The sequence below is a fragment of the Microplitis demolitor genome, chromosome 8 (genome assembly GCF_026212275.2).
Source record: "Microplitis demolitor isolate Queensland-Clemson2020A chromosome 8, iyMicDemo2.1a, whole genome shotgun sequence".
Classification (NCBI taxonomy): domain Eukaryota; kingdom Metazoa; phylum Arthropoda; class Insecta; order Hymenoptera; family Braconidae; genus Microplitis; species Microplitis demolitor.
The window spans coordinates 15,134,086-15,158,071 of NC_068552.1; the positions used below are offsets into that span (position 1 = coordinate 15,134,086).

Genomic DNA, 23,986 nt, shown 5'->3' on the forward strand with positions numbered 1-23,986 from the left:
CTCCAATTGGTTTTTTTTCGGCCTCCCCAAAGTCCTATAAAATATTTGAGTTTAGGCTGGACCCAAACTATTTTAAAAACCAAGTTGCGAACGCTTTCTAAATTTTTTCATTCTTTTCTCGTATGAGAAATTACCATAAATCTCTCAATAATATCTATTATATACTTGTTTTTATTTTATCCATAGACTAACTCATAAAGTAAAATTTATAAATTGCACGTAAATACACATGAAGAATCGTACTTTCGCACGTTCATCTACCAGCAAAAAGCTGTATTCCCTTAAGATATTTTTCCACAATAGTATGTAACAAAGTTGCTATCTCCTAGGAGTTCCTGTAGAATACAAACATAGCACATGCAACACCAGCAGCAATTGCTGTACAATAGCAATAGCCATAGCAGCAAAAGGGGGTACTGTATGATGCCCGAGCGCATCGTCAACGTAGATGTGTGTCCCTCAGAGGTCGAACGCCAATCCTACTCACGTCTCCGGAGGTTTTATACCAAGCTCTAGCATATCGTTCTCTGGAGTACTTTCCTCTTCGGATTACGATAACCACAAGTGCTTTTTCTCTATCTATCTCTCTACAAACTTTATATATAATATGAAATATAAAATACAAAAGACCCTAAGAAATACAAACAGGAATAAATTATCTTTAATGCATCAACAGGTAAATATTACTTTTAGTATTATGACAGATATTTTGTGTAAAATGCATACTGTAAAAAAGTAAAAATCTGCATGTGTATATAATACTTATAGTGTCATATATCATACAATGTGCAACAAGCCTGTGTGTTGCTGTTGCCAGCGCTGTTCTTGCTCCACCTTTCTTGCAAATTTTATTCCTGCTTTGTAGATGTAGACCACAACATCTTAATCCATTGTGCTCCGTCAGAAGCTCCGAGATACACACAAAAACTTGCTCGGTTATTCTCTTTTTTACTACTTCCATATTTTTTTTTTCTTTTTCTTATTCGCATTCGTCTTTGTTTGAGTATATCTTTTATTTATTTAAACTATTCTTACTCAAAATGAAAAAATAATAATAAATTAAATAAAACATTCTTTCCACGGATAAAAATAAAATGGTGATAAAATAAGACGTTATTGTATTATCAACCACATCTTGGGTTATTGAAACAAGTTGAATATGTAACACGGGTATCTTTTAAATTATTCAAAAAATTTTTCATATACATTAACTTTTTACTATTTCACTTCTTATTCTTCAATTTTTTTTTCTCACTAACGTTATCGCGCCAAGTTTAAAGTAACTTTCAATATGGTAAGTAATGAAGTTAAACTATATTTCAAGAAGAATATTAAATTCTTTTAAAGTAATAAAAAATAAATTAAATTATTTATTAAAAATAAAGTTTTTTATTACACTGGTTATTTAATTTTATCTTCATTTCAATAAATACCGAACAGACGGTAGCTTTGTTTCCACAAAATAGCGAATTTTTTACTTAAATTAATTCAACTTTTATTTTATTTGAACTTTGTACTTCTCGTCATTATATTAATCCACCGCCAGCCGTATATTCATTTAATTTAATTTAAATTAATTAAATTTATGTACCTTAATAGAAAATGATGACAAAAGAAAATTAAATTCTCATTAATCAACGTGATTTTATCATAGCCATACAAAATGAATATTGTCATTGTAAATGCCGCAGACAATTGAATGAGTTAAATCTAAAAATATGTAATTAAAAATAATTCATTCCACTAAAGGATTTAAAAGTTTTCATTCGATTACTTTACCTTCAGTATTATGTATTCTCTCAATTGACATAATAGATTGTTGGAAAATGAAATGAATTTAGTTTCAAATAATTTACTACATGAACATTAAACAAATGAAACGAATGTCACTTGAGTTTTAAATCAAACAACGTTACTATTATTTTTTCATTTACACCCGACACACATTTATCAATTTTCCAATAAACATTGACACGTTATTCGTACAGTGAGATTTATTGCGTTGTCTGTTAGTGATAATCTTGAATTTTTTATTAACACTTTTTGTTTAAATTATTATTATTATTTTTATTTACATCGGATTTTCCAACACACTTGATTGGTTAATGGCGCTGTTGGATGAGCTAGCGAGTCTCTTTACAGCAGAAACGAACATTGACAAACAAACGGTTGTGTGTGCAAATGCATCTACTATAGAGAGCTTGAAATAACCGAGTACCATACAAAATCCGCTTGCATCGAGTGTATGACGATGGAGAGGACGGGAAAAATTTCAAGTGAGTAACTTTTTACTCACTACTTTTGATGACTTTTTTATAAACGTTTATTTTTATGCATGCACGTTCGCAGAGTACTTTACGCGGGATCATCAGGATCAAATGTTTCAAGAAGGTATTTAAATTATTTTATTCAATGTTAAAAGGAATGCTTACTTCTATTATCGCATTCATTCATTTTTTCGCTTTTTTTTTTTTTTTACTTTACTAATAGATAATAAAGTAGAGCGTTACTCTGTTGAAGAACAAATTGACGAGTTAGAAGATAATTTAAACAGTAAAGAGGTAAAAAATTTAAATAATGGCAAGTTTATTTAAATTTATTAAAGTTGTTTTTTTATTTAAATTAGAGTGATAATGTAGGAATGGTGGAAATTAAATTATCACGGTTGACCCAGAAAATAATCGGTTGTGAAATTGGTGAAAATGTGTCAACTGAATATCCATGGAAGTTTGTTAAGAAAGAAGTAATTGAAGACAATCTGGATCTACACTGTGACAGCAGTGAATTTTTTCCAATACGCGATAAAATATTTAAGTATCCGGATGAAAATATTCTTATCGGTTATGTATCGGGTAATTTAAATGTTAGTAACAATGAAGATCATAAAAACGATATTGATGATGATGATAATGATAATAATAAGTATGGGAAATTTATAATGTGCCTTTCTGAGTCTAGTCGAGATCTTGTCATACATCAAATTGAAGCCTCGAGAACCGAAAATGAAAATCGTGTAAAAAATTATATTTATAAAACTGCTCGTTATTGGAGAGATTTAGGAAGTGGTGGAGAAATTGATGAAACTATTGTAAAAAATTCCCGACCTTTTTATGAAATAGAAGTAAATAAATAAAATTTTTGTAGATACTTATACACAGAAAAAAAAGTTGTTGACTGAAAGTAAATATTCTTGATTCAAGAAAATTTTTTTTGAAAACCTCAATTTTGGATAAAGTGGAAGTCTCCTCTGACCAAGACAAATTCTTTTGGCTCAAAAAAATCTTGACTTTGTTCCCGAAAACGTTTGTCCTCAAAAATATTTTCTCGACTCAAGATAACTTTATTTTCTGTGTAGGAGTAATTAATAAATGTGATAAAATAATTACTTGTAAGATAAAAAAATCAAAAAGCGGAAGCTCTTTGAGAAAATTGGTAAGCCGCAACGCTGAAGAACAGAGAGACGGTTATGTAGAGCTCGTGGCTACAAGACAAAACTTTAACAACGTATCTCGAAGACTGGTTTCACGAGGTAACCAAGCTAATCCAGTGACTAGTGACAACGTGGTGCAGACGACAACGTGGACTCCCATAAACTCGTGGTTTCAGTACTCGTATGACTACAAACCGATCAATACAGCGGCTTACAATCAAGAGCTGAAACGAGCTACTAGAAAATTTCTTGAACGTTACACTGAGTTTACATGCGAACAAGTAAACCTTTAGTTATTTTTTATACCACAATTTAAATCATTAAATTTAATTAAAATTACTGGCATTAATACTTGACAGGTTTTTTGGAATGCCACTTGGGATTTACATGCAGACGATTGCAGGAATTTAGTGCAGGATGAGTGTGATACCCAAGTACCAGCCTCTCTAGCTTTCACTGAGTACCAAAGTTACTGCGATATTAAATTGACCGGAAACAAAGTTATCAGTGACCTTTGCTGGCATCCATTGATAAGCAACATTGTTGTAGCTGCTTATGCAACACATTCAAAAAGCCAGAGCACTGTGGAACGACATCAAGACAATAATGTATTTTTAATTTAAAATAAAATCAATCAGCTTAAAATGCATTAGTAATATACTTAAGTTTAACGTTCTACTGAATAAACAAAATTGAAAGCAGTTTATTTATCTTTTGAGATCTTACGAGCATGCCATGAAGATAACCAAGTTCTCTTGTGGTCTTTGGATGACTGCCTTGTGCCAAAGTTTATTCTCAAGTCTCATCGTGAAGTGACCGCTGTTTCTATTAGACCACTCGATGGGAATGTCATTATTGGAGGTTGCTCAAATGGCCAGGTTTGTTCAATTTATTTAAATTGTTTCAGAGAGTTCTCATATAATATCATATTTAAAATTAATTTTAGATAGCAATTTGGTCAATTTCAGACCAAATTGAACGCTTGAAACAAAATTTAGTTAGTGACGACGATACACAAATAAAGTATCGCATGACGATGAAAAATCTGATGAACTGGATGAAAGAGACAACCAGTCCGACGATGATTTATCCTACGGCAATGTCCTCGATTAGAAACAGCCAGACCAGTGCTATAACTCAGATAATCTGGCTGGCGAGTTACAGTAAGCTCAACGAGAATGGAAAGTTGGTTGAGTTGGAAGAAAACTCCGACGTTGAAGAACTCGGCTGGCAGTTTGTGACATCCAGTGAAGACGGCACTGTCGCCTTCTGGGATCTGAGGTCGGCAACTTCATTTCCTCATATCCCCCAATTGATTCTTCTCTCTAAATCCCGCAATAACTTTTTTTGTTTCCGCCGCTTTTCTTATCTCACATTGATTTCTTCTTTTTTACCTCACAAGTTTTATATTTTTTTTTATTTTTTCTCGTTACTTTATCTTTTTTTTATTTTTTCTTCTCAACTTGGTTCCATAAAACTTTATCTCAAACTGTAGCCAGTGGATCGCTCGCATTACCTTTCTATTCAACTTTGAAGTGCAATTTTCAAGTGTAATTGAGGTATGATTTTAAAAAGGAAGATACCTTATATATTATTTTTCTGTTATTGTAGAGTGGGTGAAGATATTGAACTAAATCTAGGTATTGTGTCCAAGCAAAAAAATAAAATTAAAAAAAGTAAAAAACCTCAACAAGCACTTGTACGATCGATATCGCCTCTAAAAATACACGACGGTCTATTCAGTCCAACGTATATGCTTGCTGTTGAAAAAACTAAACTCAACACAGAGTGTTCACGTGTTGTTGTCATCACCACAATCAGCTTTTACATTCCGCAAATCCAGCGAGTTGAAGTTGAGCCATTTCCAATCGGCTTGAGTCCCGACAACGCCGATAATATTGGAGTACCAAGATATTACAAATCCGTGATAGAAAAACCAACAGGAACATCAGAAATGCAGAGAATAATCCTCGTGGGTACACTAGATGGTGACGTAGGCCGTATCACATGGGATGGTTTTGATTTTGTCACAGGCTTAGAGATAAACCGTGAATCTGTACGATGGATCTGGCGAAGTGAAGGCATTCATGATGGACCCGTCACTCATTCAATAAGATCTGGCTATCTTGATGATATCGTATTAACCATTGGTGGAAAAAGCTTTGCCATTTGGCGTGAGGATTTTGATGAACCTATTTTTTTCAGGAGATCTACGATAAGGTAGAAAAATAAAATCACTTACTCTTCTTCTACTTCTTCTTTTTCTTTTTCTTCTTCTTCTTCTTTTGATTTTTCTTTCATTTATTTTTTTTCTTTTATCTTTTCCTAATCCAAGTATATACTTGAAAGTATTTTATAAGTGTACTCGTGCAGATAGTACTGATTAGATAAAATTGTTGCCATTTGAAATATAGATACACCGCGTGCTCGTGGTACACTTGTCGCTCAACGGTCTTTATACTGGCACGTGCAGACGGTACCATTGAATTCTGGGACTTGATGGTCAAAAGTAACGAAGCTTGCTTCACACAAAGTCTCTCGGGTCAGATCATAACGGGAATTTACCCACACGAGTTCACTAGAACGTTTAAAACCGCTGGTACTGGTGCTGCTGACCAGTGTGTAGCTTTTTGTGATGTTAATGGCACGATGCGGGTCTTCACAGTACCACCGGACTTTTCAGTCTTCGAGGAGGGTAATGTCGAGTGGATGAGGGCATTCGTGGACCGTGAGGTCAACAGAGTAAGTTACATTCAGTATTCACAGAGAATTCCAGCGAATACACATTGAGCATTTTTTTCTTTACAAGTAGACACATACCTTTGCTTAAACGGTAGACAGTCGACTTGTGTGTACTCTCTGCTACCACAATACTACTCTAAACAACAGAGTACGACAAATTCTCAAGTTAAATTCCCCTTGTTTATATACTCTTGAATATTGCAGATAGAATTAACAAGACAATATACTCAGTCTTGGATAGACAAGAATGACGACAAGAGTATCGGAAAAATGAACAATCAGTCTGAAGGACATGCTGGACAAAAAGTTATTGAGACTGTCGACAAAAATTGTCAAGTGACTAAAATCAATGAAACGATTAAATCCAAACCAGTATGTACAGAAAATAAAGTTTTCTATAGAATTTTTTTATTTAAAAGTATTTTAATTATTCAACAGAAACGTACGAAACAATTTATTAAGGAAGCACAAAACAATTGGAAGACAATGGAATCAAAACGTATGCAACGAGTAATTTTAGCAAAGAAGGGACTCCGTCCTGAGGAACTAGAGAAACGTCGTGAACCGGTACTGAAGCTACGACAGGAAGGACTAAAAAAAAAGGAAAAAATTCGTGATATGATGCAGCAGCAAGACCGGATATTCGAGGACACAGTGGCCTTCCTTTTTCCGGAACGGAACTACGACTACGGCTATGGCTACAACCACGCCAACGTGACCACTAAAATAGAGACCATAAAGACGAAGAAACTCGATCACAAGGACAGTAAGGGTGTCAGGAAAACTACTACGACCACTAGCACCACTACTTCTACTACTTCTACTACTACTACTACTACTGCTACTACTACTACTACTACTACGATAACTAGTAATGTTACAACGAAAACCTCCTTTATTCATTCCTCAAAGACCAATTCGACTTTGGTAAGTTTGTGATGATGATGGTAAAGCACTTTCAGTACTCTCAACTAGACGTATATGCATAAACTAACTTTACATTGTTCACATCGCTATTTTAGGCTACGCCAGACAATCTTCAACAGATTATACATAACTTCCAACAAGTTACTGTGGATTTGGAAATTATGCGGCAAAATCATGCAAGGATGTCAGATGATTCTTTCGATTGGCAGAAGACCTTGATGGAGGCACAGAAACGCGACATAGGTAATTGAGGATAACGTAAAAGTAAAAAAAAAGTACACTAAAAGAAACAAAGTTAACTCTCTGTATTTTATCGACAAGAGGAAAACAAAATGGTGATAATTGAGAGACACTTTTAACGATGCAAATTTAATTTATTTTACAAAGTGACAATTTACTAGAACATCTGTCTTTTGACGATAACTGATCCAACAGATCAGTAAATTAAAGTATAACTTTATTTTTTTGTTTTTGTTCCTTTGAGAAAAAGAAAGAAGATTGAATTGATTTGACGACCAATAAATGAATTGAGATAAAAAAGAAGAAAATTGAATTTAATATTGAATTAAAGACATAAAAAATAGGTTAGTGTGTGCTATGAAAGGATGTGGATAAAACCACGTCGATAAATTGGTTATACTAGGTGATTTTTCATTATGAAAACCTGATTAAAAAGTTTATAGCCGCGAGGTTAATGAATTTGCGATTTCAAATTATACGGCTATGTGGTTTCTTTTATATTTTTTTAGTTTAACTCGTTTAACATTCCCATTATTCTACACGCCTGAACAAACAATCACGTTAAAATAATACAATAATAGTTTACATAAAAATTTTCGTGTATTATAAATAATTTATTAGTTTTTTAAAAATGTCAAAGTATTGGGTTATATCCACTTGTATTATAATATCTGAAATTTACTACAGTGGACTCTCGATAACTCGAACTTTGTTAAGTCGAAATCCTCAGTAACTCGAAAAAAAATTTGTATTCCCTCCCGCTGAGCTCTTAAATACACGATAACTCGAATTATTTAGACTGTAACTCGAACTTAGTATCGTTTCCCTTCCAGTATCGATAAGGCATATTTATACTCTATAACCCGAATTTTAAAAGTGAAACTCTATAAGTTGAAGTTAGTAAAATATAAAGACGTTTTTTTCCGAACTTTCAAAGTTTATAGCAATCAAATCGAAATTCCTGTAGGAATGTTCAATGCTTCTTATATTCTTGTTTGTAATGTATATTTTCTCTCTGTTATTTTTTTGCAAAGTTGTTGACTGTTAATCAGTTCGTATCTAGAAATCATAAGTGCTAAACAAAAATTAACAACTTGCTTTATTACTTTATGTTTTATATAACAGAAATCAATTGTTTTTTTAATTTTTGGTCTAATCTACTTGCAAATTTCGAAAATTTTGTTAAGTCGAAAACTCGTTAAATCGAAGTTTTTATCACTTCCCTTGAAGTTCGAGTCATCGAGAGTTATTTTATAATATTTTTTTTATGTAATTTTTTTTTTAATTTTGGCACATCGATACCTATTATTCAATATCATTGGCTTTTCTTCATTATTACTCAGTACACACAAAGCTTTGACAGAAAACGTTAAAAGGCTTTCAATGCCATTGTACTACCTTCAGTCGTTAATTTAATCGCACTGAATAAAACAATGAAGAAATGACGTCCAATCAATTTGAAAATTTACCCTGTCATTTATGGTTCAATTATTTTACAAGACGATATTGATATTATACTCCGCACAATATCATTCATCTTTCAATGAAAATGTTAACTTATACATATATATATATATATATATATATATATATATATATATATATATATATATATATATATATATATATATATATATATATATATATAATATGTTCGTGACAGTCTCATTACATAAATCTAAAATTCAAGATAAAATTTAAGTCATCAAAAACATTCATATTTTTTTTTTTACTTGACTCTGTGACTTGGTATTTTTTTACGCAGTGTAAAAAGTATTTAAATTATGTATTTTATGTTGAGTGAATAAGCTAACTCTTTAACTTGATGTTTACAATTTTAATGGTGATAACTTTAAAAAAATAATTAACATAATTTAACTTAATGAAATACTAAATAAAATTTTCACCGAATTTTATATGAAAAAAATTATTCATATTTACAAATGTAACTAAAGGAATAAAACTTGTAAGCAATAAGACAATAAATAATTGAATATTATTTTATTCCACGTCGTGCAGAATAAAGTAAAAAAAAAAAAAAAGAAATTTCTGGTTTTATTCCTAATTCATTATTATTGCTAGTAATAAATAAAAAAAATAACAAACATAAAAATGTAAAAAAAAATATCGTACGTGTAGCGATACGATATGAATTTTATTCAAGCATATAACTGGCTTTGACCATTGCAGCAGACTGTGGAGTATTATTGCTCAAGTTGGAAACTCGGCACACAATCTCTCTTCTGCAGTATAGTCGCATTCTTATGTATCTTTCTGATCGTTTGGGAAGTCTTGGGTTCTCTAACCACATTCACCTCTACCATCTGACCACTCTAATGCGAGCAAAAGTTTTTTTTTCGCCCTCGTTTATTGGCCAAAGCTGACGTAGTTCGTGAAACAAAACAAAGTTCACCCTTACGAAAATTGTCCACAGGATGTCTTTGACGTCAGTTCGTTACAACTCATCAACTACACATGTCTCCCTATTGTATCCTATCACGTTCTACCGTAATCAATTTACACTATTTTCTTTATTGGACACAATTGATGATAAAAATTTATTATCATTCATCATCTCAAAAAATATTATTTAATAAAAGTCCCGAGCAAAAATGGCTGTCATACGTCATCATCGGCAATTACAATATTATTATTGTTATGGGTTACATGTCGGACAATACGTGACTGAGTGTTAAAACAAGATAACTGTGAATTTATGCAAAGAGAGCAGCAGGAGAATTGTGAAGGAACCTAAGAAGTTTGGAACAACGAGATGTAGCAGTATCCAGTGTTGTAACATTGAAAGCACCAGAGTCCAAAAGCTCTGAGTACGAAGCCAACCAAGTTCACCGGAGAGTAACACGGAAGGTCGGACAGTAATAATCGTTTGGAGCAAGTGGTGACCAGCTCGTGAAATCTCGCTCGTATCGTCCAGACAAGTTAAGGGATGGTGAGACCTCAGGCGCCTGACAGAACAAACTCTACTGTATACTCTACTCTAAGAAACTTTAAGGTTCGCGCTTAGATATCGGAACCTTAAACCTCGTCTTCTTACTTTAAACTAGGTAGTGACGTAGTCATGTTAGTCGTGGTAGTGATGGTGGATCTGGACCACAGCTGTCGATACGAGACTTACTCGGGATTTCATAACAGAGGAAATTCAAACAATATTGCTTGATTTTATCAAAGTTATTTCAGTTTACTTGGTCAAGTATTCGGTAAAAAATAAAATTCTTCTAATTTTATTTTTTTTAAGATCAATAGAAATTATTTTTAAAAGTTTATTTATTTCAAGAGTTATTAAATTAGTTTTATTTTTTCCTGCTTTAATCAATGAAATAAAAAAATTTTTTCCTTCTGATAATTAATTTTAGATTTCAAATAATTGATTAGAATACTCAAGTGGTTGGTACTAAAATACTTTGAAAAATAAGCTCTTGAATCTTAAAAAATATTTTTCACTCAATGCTTAGGTTTTTTAAACTTGAATTTCTGCAATAATTTTTATTACGCTTTTAGAAAATTAAATATTTCATAGAGTATAAAAAAAGAAACCAGATAAAATATTGGACTCATTTATTTATACAGATTCTGAACATAATATTATTAAATTTATATTATATTAAGTACTTTTATCTCATGACATTTCAAGATGTCAAAAAGTCAGCGTTAAAAAAAAATGATTAATTGTATACATACTCTAGAAGATTAAATTTTTTATAACAATTATAATTGAATAGACGAGATTTCAAAAGGTGATGAATTTTCCGAGTATCGTGACGTAAAATGAAGCTCAACAAAAACTCGGTCCGAAAGTATAGCGGATAAAAATGAAGATTAAAAATAAGTATAAAAAAACTGAAATAAGTAAATAACACCAACACTAACACCAACAACAACAACAACAACAAAAATATAAAAGATAGCGGTAAAAATAAAATATGACGATAGAGTAAAGCTGCATGAGGAGAAGCGAAAAGATAGAGAGAACAAACTCCTAAAGTAACACGGTCTCGTTGCTCTCGGGTCTCATTAACATTTTACATTACGAGAAGCAATTTACCTGGGCATCCGTGGCACGCTAAATTAATGAAGAGTGATGAGAGAATGTCTTGAAAGGGTTAAAGTTGGCATTACGTTAACACCTTTTCAATTTATTTACATTCACCAAATATATAATATTAATAACACATCTTATATTCCTCATGCCTCAGTCACCTACAAAAAAAAAACCTATCACACCAACTTGGATTTTTCATCTTATCTACTTTTTTTTCCGGATTAAAATAATCATCAAGAAGATTCACACACAAAACGTTATGACGCTTTTCTCGGATTTCTTTTGTTTCCATCCACGCCGAGTAGAGCATTATGATCCTCACTAATGGTACGGAAAAGCATCTAATGTTTAAGATGCTTTTTAAGAAATAATAAAAATAAAAATAACATTTAAAAATACTATAATTTAAAAAATGAACAGCTGAATTTTCAGTTGAGTTATTGTCTTGGGTAAAAAATAATTAATGGAACTATAGAGCCAAGTTAAAATTATATAATTCGTCATCTAATAAATGGTTACTTTCAAAAATATAATTTACGAGCTTTTTGACCAGTTAAAAATATATAAAAACCGCAACATATTATAATAATAACAGTAACTCTTGATGAAGATATATACAGTCCATACTCTAGAATTAAATTCACACAATCGTGAAAGTGCCATCAAACAATGATAGCTGATGTAATGATGTTCTTAAGGGGTTTCTCGGTTCTTGGTTAGAGTTTGCGTTTAACTTTAAATACACGTTGTGCATTGCTTTTACGAGAGGCGTTAACCGTTAGTGTAGACGTTAGGTCTGATTTATACTTCAAGTCGTAAAGCCGATTGTCGGTACCTTTTATGTGTTTGTTTATAGATGTATTGAGGAGAACAGCTACACAAAGCATGATTAGTCAACATCTTAGCACACGAAACATCAGAAAGCAAACAGTAAACCACACTAAATAAAGATAACATTTTAATACGTATAGATTTATCGATAGAGTATAGACTATAAATCTTAACGTGTGAGCGTATGCATCAAATTTAATTATTTAAACTTGAATTTACAGTAATTTAGTTACAGTGTAGTTTATAGACATTGTTTTAAAGTTGTTTATGAAACATGAGGATGTAAGAATAACTTTTGGCACAACACACATTTCAGTCTCATTACAATGGCCTGTGATGGGAGAATGAAACCCTTTTCATCTAGGACAACGTAGCCCAGTAATACTCATTGTCTTACGTTGCTTCACTACTACATCTTCTGTTACTATTACAGCCTCTGTTATTGCTGCTTGGTAGTGAAGCACAACCCTCGGCTGTTAGATTTAAAAGTATATATATATATATATATATACATATATATCGTACGTCAGGCGCAGAAGTATACCTGACCACGACACGTGATATCCACTTCTTGACCTGCTTTTCACACAACCTCTAACTACTACAACTTCAGACTTTTGAGATTGCTTTTTTAAAAATAAAATCTACGATTTTAATTAGAAAAAAAATCTCATGTTGTTTTTCCCTTCTTAATTATTCTTAAATTTTAATATTTGAAATTAATGTTTGAAATCACTCTTATTTTAGAATAAAATAAACTACGTTAAGTTTGTTATCATTTGTAGTAATAAAACGTGCAACTAGTTTTAAAGGAACATCAAATGTTAAAACTTTAGTAAGTAATTAATTAATTTAACTGAAAAATGAAAAACACCATTTTCATAAATTCTTTAAAATAGCCAGAGCTTGTAGAGTTGTTGAGAGCAAACCCGCAGAATGATGATAGTAATTGTGTTGCGCGTTCCTGCGTTATTTTCATGACCTCGGGACTGTGTACAGCAAAATATCTCGGCTTTACAGGCACTCACATTGCTTGAAATCTCGAGGATGAAATATTCCAGGCTTTCATTTCCCTGAGGGCATCGTGTCCTATTTAGGTGTCACCGCAAGTGCGCCTGTCCTGAGGATTCTACTCTGGAATATACGGCGTACCGCAGAGTCTACTGTGATACACACGATAATAGATTTTCCGAAAATTTTAATTATAAATATTTTTAATGCATATCATCTCACCAAGTTCATAAATATTTATTTATTAATATACTTCTTTTAAAACGGCTTATTTGCTAGTAAATTAAAAGACATCTTGATGTTTATTGTTAATTGAGCATGGACTAGAAATGTAGTTTGTCACAGCAGAGTCTCAATGATCGACACGAGTTATAGTTAATGGACGAGATCTCATCCGGGTTCATTCGATTAAGCAGTAATCTCGAGTTAGATTGGATCGATTGCCATTACCAATCTTCCTAGTCCTCCTCTCTTCCTCTCGCTATTTCTCTAGCTCTGACACACAACCTCTATCGACCCTCACCTTGCATACCTATTTTACGCTTCGTTTAGATATATATCAGGTCGTGGTCTTCTTGGAGGATGAACCGTACAACCAACTCAGGTCGTTGCTCTGTCAGTCATTGGGTATCGATTGATCAAGCTACCTATAGAGAGCATACTATATCATATTAAATAAAAATCTCTTGGTTTTAATCAGAGTAACTTGAGATTATTTGAGCTTTAAGACGGATAAATAGATAAGAGAGATTTCCAAAAATAAGTAATATATACGACAGTAATATCAATATTTTATTACGTCACTTATTCAAATCTTATGAACGCGATAGAATTAATTAATCACGTGATCGCTGTTTTTGTAAGCCAGCTCATTTTATTTCAACTTTAATATCTTTTATTTAAAAATACGACTTTATTGGACAATCGTATTGTGATAAAAGTAATTTTAGAAGTTATCAGAGTTATGATATTCAAACATCTATCCTTCGTCAACTCAGCAGGACACCTTCCTCTCTTAAAATTTCATAATAAAAAATATATTTATAATTCAATTTTTTTTTTTCTCGGTAAAATAATTTTTTCAACGTTAATATTTAAAAATTTTTTTACTACTTAACATCAACATTTCCTTTTCTATTCTCACTATAATAAATATACTTTCTCATTAACCGTAATATCTTCCTTTTTTACTTAATAATTTTCTTGAACTCTTATACAGTTCAAATTTATATATTTTATTTTTATTAATCCCCAACTTAGCTGAGCTGCAGTAGCTCGAGAAGGGAGAGTTAAACGAAGGGTGAACGACATTACGATTACGGTTATTACTAGCATAATTATGATTACACGAATTTACTCAAGCAAAGCAAGTAGCGTACGGTAAACGTAATCCGGCTTAATCGAGCGATTTACGCTGCAAGATTTTTAGAATTTCTTTTTTTTTGTTTTTTTTATTTTTTTTTTTCATCTGAACTTATGATAATCCCTTGCTGTGTTTATATATTGGTGTACAATGAAAATTGACAACAACAGTGTATGCAAGTGTAAAAGCGTATACACAGCAGCTAAAGTTGAAGACGTGACCCGGAGAACTGATTTAATCCCGCGGGAAAAGCACAAGATAATGAGATGGAAAAAGGACAAAAAAATTAAAGTAAAAAAAAAAAAACAATGACGTTGAAGCGGAAGAACAGGATGAAATGGATGAGAAGGAACTTGATGAGAATGAATTCACGAAGTAACATTTTAATTTCAACAATTGGTAGTCACCCTGCGGCTTATATAATCGATCTTCTTTGCAAGTGAATCAGAATCGCGCGAGCCAAAATAGACGGAAAAAAATAGTAAAAAAAAAAAAAAAAAAAACATGAAAAAAAGTTACTCAAACTTGAAGCTTAAGCCAACTAACGAAGTAAATCTGAAAAGTGAGACTGCGACTCGCTTTTTTCCTTTAACGCGATTTACATCCGCTTTTTTTTTCTCAATTTTTTCACAATCTTTCGTAACTACCAAGGAATATATATTTTTTTTAAACATATTTTTTCTTACTTTTTACAACTTTAAAGCTGCCCATTTGTAAGTCGTAAAAAACGAGCTGTGACGCACGTAGCTCCATAGTTTGCTGGTTGATGCAAAAATTTTCTTTACCTCAAACTTCTCACCACGACTTACTTTACGTACTTTTACGTATACTGTCTGTTTTAACCTTTGACTTTTTCTCGTGGTTTTCAAGCTAAGATTTTTGCTCACATATTTTCGTTGACTACTTCAATCGTGCCTGCACTTTGTACAGTATCCACACCACTAAAAGTAGATATTTTGTCTCCTGTTGAATAAATTCAACAAAAGTTTATTGAGCGAGACATTTTCGAAACATACTAAACCCGTTTTTATCACATGAAAAAATTTTATTTTTTTTGTTTATTGCACATCTCAACATGAAATGTCAGGTGTACTCTACTCCCACATAATTTAAAATATAAAATTTTATCACTTTTTTACTCAATTAATTATTAAAGTCAGAATTTGAAGACCTCGCAGTCTTATTTTTTATAAATTTTAATGAATTATTTTTTAATTATTTACTTTTCGATTTTTCAAACTTGCTTTTGTTCTGCTAAATCGTTCAGGCTTTCTTGGTCTTTCACAGTAACGTCATCTTTGTCTCAAGTTCATTTCTCTTCAGCAAAGTACGTTCTATCCCTCAGAAAATGAGTCAATAATCGTCATTGCTAAATTTATTATCATTATTCTACATATCACTATAAATAAAATATATAGGGTAAAAGTACCATTTGTGGCCACTACTCCATTTTTGAACATTTAATACTTCATTTAAATTAATGAAAGAGTATAAAATAAAATTTCTATTTTAATAATGACCCAAAGGTACTTTTAAATGCAGTTTAAAAATAAATTGTCATTTCGTCTTTTACAAATTATTTTATTTAAATTTTTCAAGTGATCAAAACTGGCCCTAAAGTGACCAAAAACGATACCTCTATCCTACACTTCTAAAAGCAAAGTGATTTTCCTAATTGTCAAAAGACGGTTCAAATTCATTGCTTATTAATACACAATGGCGGGCATTAAATTGAACATTTTTATTTTTTTCAACGATTTTTCCTGACGTATCGAACACTAAAGAGTAGTAATAAATATTTTAGAGTTATAATTTAATCATTGTTGTTAGTTAAATCCCTGACCCAGACACAGTTATCAAATATTTTCAAAATTCAAATATCTTCATACTCTCGAGGAACCTGTTTATTTATCGTTTTTTTTTTCTTCGTCTTCCATATAAATTGACTTCTGAATTATTACCGAAAAGCTGATGTAAGTTCATTCAAATAATTCATTGATATTATCATCATTATTATTTCAACCAAAATATCCTATACTTTCGCTTGGTTTCCTTCGATTATTCAATAAGAAACGTCAATCTTTATTAAGAAGTCGATAAATAAATTAGTACAAGGAAATTACTGAACTTCTTTAATTATATCAATATTCAATAAATGTATAACTCTACATAATTGCTAATGTCCATAAGTTTGAAAAATTTATTACTATTTAAGAAAAGTTGTCATTTTTTTTCGTGTTCGTACGCAATGTCTACACAAGCAGTAGTATCCTTGAGGCACTTGCACGATAAACAGAACTTTTGTTCACGTTTTTCTCTTCAAAATAAAAATTTAAAAAAAACACAGAGTGCTAAATTGTAAAGTATTGTATCAAGCCTTAAGCTTTACTTTGCATTTGAAATTTTGTTTCAAGAAAAAAGCTTGAGCGTAAGTAACTGAAAATCCGTCTTAATGGTTGCTTATTAACAACGATATTGAAAATTTACAGAGATGTAGATAAAATCACAACTATTAAATAAATTTAACCGAAAAAAAAAAAAAAAAAAAAAAAAAAATAGCAACTAATCTACTTTACAGATTCTACAGAAACCCTTTTCTCTAAAATTTCAAGTCCAAGCACGCTCTCGGAAACGGGAATTCTATTGAAACTCCTTGAAATCGCCTGACGTAACTTTGATGCTGCTATATAGAAGGCGCCCATTAATTGCCCTATTCTTACGTTCGAGTAAGCATCTATGGATTTTGAAACGAACTTGTAATTCACACTCCCTACAATAACGTCAGTTTTCATTAAATTTTTAACTTCCCGCTATAAAAATTGAAAATTTTCAAAAGAAAGAAAATTATTGGTTTCGATCCGATTTTCGAAAATCGAGTTTTCATCAGATCTCGAGGTTTTTAGAAGAATGCTAGCGCATAGAAATAAAGAAAAAAAATATCTTTTCTGATACCGAGCCCTGAGTCTAGATTTTCTATAGAATTTCTCAGGCGACGATCTTGACCAAAATTAAAGCGTCCATTGGAAAAGCTTAGAAATCCATTAGTCATAATGTTTCCGAGCTCAGGATGCTCAAAAAGAACGGAAAGCTTTCGTGCTCAGTGCTCGAAAACAGCGGGAAGTTTTCGAGTTGTTCCCCAGGGTCAACTGGTTTTCAGATTTTTTTTCTATTTTTTCCAATTTTCCTATTTTTTTCAATTCGGACAGAGTTTCGAATCATTCAAAAATTTACAAATAATTCGTAAAGTTTCGAATTATTCGAAAATTTACGAATTCGTAAGTTCGAACTATTCGCGCACCCTTAATATATATATTGCCTTTTTTTTAAATTTGTATTATATAATTTGAATAAAAATGTTTTTCATATTTCCCTTATGAAAAATAAAATTATCGTTTTGTTCTATTCTTCTATTATAACATCACAGAGGACAGTAATGTTACAAATCGATTTACTGTTGAGCTTCAAAGCTATTACATATTATGTATTCTTCAAACTCAACACACCATTCTACGTACGATAAAGCTCTCTTTGTTTTGTACTACATCGCTTTGTTTACATTAATGGCTCAGCCATTAGTAACTTTATATACTTCCTGCAACAGTCATACAGATATACGACCTTGACATTTTTTAAATTTTCATTTTAATCGCGACCATGAATTACGCCATTTTACTATATGTATTTTTTTTTATTATAAAAAAATGAATAATATTAACATAACAAATATCAATTAAAATTTTACGCCACGTATCATCTATCAAAATAAATCTTATGGATATAATAAAGAATAATTAATATTAATATTAAAATTAAAATAACTTGTGACGTAACCGTATAATAATTTTCCTTCGAACATAAATCCGTATTATCCCGGTCATATCATGTGTGGTAATGATTAATGAACTTTGATTTACGCGAACCAACACAGTAAAGAGGATTCCAAAGTATCTGAGTATATTAATAATTAAATTCTATTATAAAAAGGTTCATAACTTTGAATGAATAAATTATAAATAACAATATTTTCAATTTTGTTAATTCAAAAACTAATTTCATTATAATTGAATAATTTTTTTCACTGTTTATATTTAAGTTACTATTCAATTGTTTACTATCGTTTCCAAATAATAATTATGTTCTTTAAAAAATTTGTATTAAATACAGAAAAAACCAGGATACGACGGACACCCTTAACCATACGCCGGAAAAATTTTTTATTAAGACTAAATCCAGCCACATTTTATGGGATTCTTTCACTCGTTATCAGATGAAATCTGGTTTCCTCGAAAAATGTTATCATTGAAGTAATTCAACTTTTCGATTGAAAAAGAAAATTTTTATTTGTCAATTTTTGAAAAGAAGGCTTTCAATTCCCAGATTTTTTTTTAATCATGAAAAATTGTGATAAATTTATTTGAAGTATATATTGGAACTAATTGTACCCGATACTTAAAAGCCACAAGAAATAATTAACTGTGTGTGGGGGGGGGGAGGGCATCGTACCCCGATTTTCCTATATATCGAAAAACTCGAATTACTTTTATTAATCTTATATTCATTGGCTTTTTTTTTGACGATTATGTTCCTTAAGAACCAAAAAAATTCATAATAGTGACGAAAAAAAAAATGATTTTTGATATCAAATATATTAAAAGTATTGAAATATTGTGGTAAAGAGTAATGCATGAAATGTTCAGAGATTAGAAAAAATACAGAAAATCAAAACCATATTCCCATAGGTTATACATTGATAGACACCATAATTAGACTGATTTCTGCGATTTGACATGTACTGTTTAATGTATGGAAAGCACAGCCAGCACTCGATCGTGATCGGAACACCACAATCGAAATTACTCTAGTAAATGCCATTAGAGTTAATCATTTATGATTTATAATATAAAGCACATTATATCATACGTGGTTGCACTACGGTTTGCATATAATACCTCACAACGGTGCTGTATTATTGAATATATTTGAGCAGATCCCGTTGTAACCAAAGTATCAAAGCTGAAGATTATATTTAACGATTCTTCGGCATTATATCTCAAAGAACAAGCTACAGACAGACATAAAGGAAGAGAGTGAAATTGAGAATGAGGGAAATATACTACGCAGTAGACAATATCTTTGTCAAAAGCCTCATCAACAAACATCTTCGTATTTATGTAACACGTAGATGGAATTAACACCCATGGAGTATCATGAGTATGCAGAGGATGTGACTGGATGAACGCGCCTTCTAACAGTAGGGGTTTGAATCATCCCAACGGATTATTATTATTATTGTTGTTATTATAATATGAACGGATATATAGATGTACAGGTTTACGGATTATACGACTGGAATTTTTTAAGCTTGGAATTTATAATCAAATATTTTGATTATCTTTTCTTCTCATTCTTTGTTTCTTCTCAAGTAACTCCCAAATTTTATTACATTAATTGTAGTTTTTAAAAATATTTATCTCAGTATTAATAAAATAAAACTGTAGCTGGAAAATTAATTAGCATTTGAAATACAAGGTTCAAAAATACCAAATAGAATTAAATAAATAATTTCCATTAACACTTTCTTTTTTCTGATATTGAATAGAAAATTCCAAAGCTCCATTTCATGTAATATATCTCTATTTAATCTTCCTGAGTGCAGTTAAATGTTAAATTACAACAACATACAGCAAATAACTTTACTGGAACTACGACTTTAACTCAGCCTTTGATTTTATCTGTATATTTACAGTGTATATAAGCAGAGGAAACAATCCCCAATATAACTGAATACCTCCATAACAACAAAATTTACTTTTATGACTTCTTTTTATTTTATTTTATTATTATAATTATAATTATTATTTATCAGATTTATTGCTGCTATGATGCTTGTTAGTATTATTATTATTGTTGTTATGAAGTCTCACGCGTTGATTGTCACAATGACGAAGATAAGGATGTCTAAAAGTATATGTTTTTCTTGGGCAATCTCATACTGGTACGCTAGAGTAACTCCCTGGCGAATGTCATGGTTTATTAATGAAAGAAAAACGTCGGATTGTCGGATGCTGGCTGTTACTGAATGGCTTGATGGGTTGGAAAACTGAAGAATTTATCTATTTCGCACACTTGGTGAATCACTGACTAGAAATTTGGAGAAAAATTTATACGCGAATCTTTACAATAAAATATATATATTTATAAATTTATTCAAGTGTTTTAATAATAGTTTTAATTTAAAACTCATTTTGAAGTATACATCTTTAATGTCAAAATGACAGCGCCTTTGATACTTGAAGCTTGTCTTGGCTTTTGGTATTTAACGATAATAACGCGAACAGGAAGTTGTCTTTACCCTCTTGCAAGCTCTTACCATCTCCATACGCTCCATCAATTTCATGACTGTTGACGATGAAGAACAACAGCTTTGTAATTAATTATAAACAAACTTTGTCTACACACTTCATGTCTACTCGAGTATCCTTCACATTGTGATATATTATGTAACTTTTAATTATCATATTTCTTACGCAATCATTTATTAATTAAAACAATAATGAAGAAATAAATAGACTAATAAACCGCAAAAAATTGTTGCTAAGTTTGTTCATATTATGTCCAGCATATTTATAGGTAAAGATGATATAATTATTTACTCGCGGATACTCGAACGTTATCTGAGCCGGTGATTAATACGGGTCGATAGAGTCAATTAACCGGAACACTCCCAATCAGATACGAATCACTCGTTCTCATTGATGTCTCAAATAAGAGAGGGTAATTTGTGCACTTTATATTTATCTCTCTCTCTCCTTCTCTCATCTCATAAATCAACCATCTGCTATTGTATATTGGCTTTGAGTAATTTCACCAGAGTATTCGATCTGACGTATTATCGAGTTCACCGATGAAAGGTTTTTGATGTGCACATTACCTATTTATCTATGTATCTATATATATATTTATAGACATATTGAATTAAGCATTTATCGAGTAAACGTCAGCGCTAAACTCATGGCTATACTTAATAATGCCATAATTATAGGCGTCATCAAATTTTAATAGATTAATTAAATCGTCAAATAAACCGTGTTCGATTACTAACGACGAATTTACCATATTTACAGTAAATTTGTTTACTAACTATTTTTCGCTAGCATGAACTAACAAATATTTGCATTATAATTTATGATTTTACTGACTATGCTTATTTTGATATGCAACATAATATTAATTTGAAATTTTCGATGGAAAAAGGTCCCTGGAGATACGAATGATCGATTTTGTCCTTTACAAATATGTATCAGTACAAAAAGTTGTCATTGTTACCTACATTAAGTAACTATGAAAACTGTATTTATAGATAAGGTAGAGTTCGTGTGGTCGGCAAACTAGGCGGCTGTTCGTGAGCACATGCGTATTATGTATCATCTTATGAAAAGCCAACGACAATCATTTTTTGCGGTAAATATGGAAATTTTACAATTTTTCGACTAAAAATATCAATTAAAGATTTTTGAAAAATAAAATAAGTACTCATCAAATTTTAATCCCGTTTTTCTTAAGCCGTTTCTTCAACATGGTACTGAAGCTAACCCACGTCTAACAGTTTTTAGATTTTTTTAAAAACGAAAAAAAAAAAAATTTCAAAAATTGCACCTCTAGCTTTTTTTAATTTTCTGTACTTACATATTTTTTTTTAATTTTAAAAAAATTTTTTTTTTTTGTTTTTTGTCATTGATGTGTTCAAAAGAAAATCCAAAAATAGTTAATTGTTTACTAGCGTCAGGATGATTCCTTTATCACACACTTTTATCAATCGATATTTTTAATTAAAAACAAAAAGTACACTCGTAATTTCATTAAATTATGTTCACGTAAGCACTCATTCACTGTCAGCTATTTTTCTTTTTTTTTTTTTTGTGACTAAATTATATTTAAGGATTGATAAAAAATTATTAGAAATTAGAGGGAACTAAAAATCGTATTTAAAAATAAAATGGCGGCAAAATATGATAGAAAAATATTTAAAAAATTGAAAAAAAAAAAAACACGCAAGTGTTTGAACAAACCTTGGTGGGGAAATAATATGCAGAAGGGTCTCCGAATACACTTGGAGATTTGATTTAAATTGCTCCAAGTGTATTGCAGCTAAAAAACGTCACTTAACTGCTATTTCCCACCAGACGATGCCAGATGATTTGGCTCAGGAACTTGGAAGTTATCAGCATCAGCTATTCGCAACACTTTACACTAGCACTAAACACTCAACACTTCACTACACCACAGATACTTTACACAATTTGAATTAATAAAAGATAAAAGTTACAATCACTGCACAATTTTACACGACACCACAATACTGTGTTTTTATTCAAACGTAAAGAAGAATCTATACTACTACTGCCGTTCTCGATGATACTGACTGACGCTATTCGACCGCCAGTTGATAGAAAGCAATCGACTTTGCAATTCATTCGACCGCCCCCCACTTTAGCAAAAATTTTAACGTTGAACACAGTGACACGCAGTAGCGCCATCTTGGCGCGAAATTTCAAAATTAAAATTGAATAATTTTATTGAAATTTATTTGTGTCAATATTTATATCAATTCAACTAAAAAATATACTTGAAATTTTTTATTTTTATCAATAATTTATTAATTATTCTTATTACTTGTGCAGTAAATTTAAATAATTGAAAAATAACGTATTAGAAATAAAAGAAAAATAAAAATCGTAAATCAAAATAAAATGGAGGCAGAGTATGATAGTAATTTTTAAAATATTAAAAGAAAAAAAAAAACACGCAACTGTTTCGCGAAAAAATTTAACAAATTTCTAATTGTCAGTTACATTCGAATTTTAAAAAACACAAAATTATTAATGAATATGAATGTAGCAAACATGAAGCAATTTATAAATTTTGAATAAATAAATAAATTAATTAAAAAAAAAAAATTTTAAAAAATGCTTGTACTGATTTTTGAAATATTTAAATACGCATTTTCAAATTTTTATTCAACTTACATTTTATTTATTTATTTAAAAATTGAAAAAATTCCTAATTATCAGCTACATTTAGATTAATTATTATTAAAAATGAACTCTGACCTATTAAGTAACAATGAAATAAATGTTATTTGATAAAACCACTTTAAAGTTAATATATACTCATAAACATTATCAACAAGTAATTACTTGAATTATTCAATTGTTTGTAACAATCAAAGACGAACGATGTCAACAAGTGCAATGTTGTAGTCGAACTGATATTAAATGGCGTCGGTGGTTATTCTGGCGCGATAATTTAAAATTTACCACTACTGCCATCTATAAATTTACAATTTCAAATTACGGATGTCATTTGCGCATGTACAATACAA

General features: G+C 30.9%; 1 protein-coding gene across 1 annotated transcript; it reads left to right on the top strand.

Moving 5' to 3' along the window:
* The first annotated feature begins 2,378 nt into the window (after nt 1-2,378).
* Nucleotides 2,379-7,350, top strand: LOC103573318 (dynein axonemal intermediate chain 3-like). The gene is made up of 13 exons (XM_053741576.1): nt 2,379-2,391; nt 2,491-2,561; nt 2,627-2,863; nt 2,924-3,121; nt 3,394-3,711; nt 3,790-4,038; nt 4,150-4,308; nt 4,377-4,711; nt 5,042-5,650; nt 5,845-6,172; nt 6,377-6,544; nt 6,611-7,099; nt 7,195-7,350. Exons 1-13 carry the CDS (start codon nt 2,379-2,381, stop codon nt 7,348-7,350), a joined length of 3,330 nt encoding a protein of 1,109 aa, XP_053597551.1.
* The last annotated feature ends 16,636 nt before the right edge of the window (nt 7,351-23,986 follow it).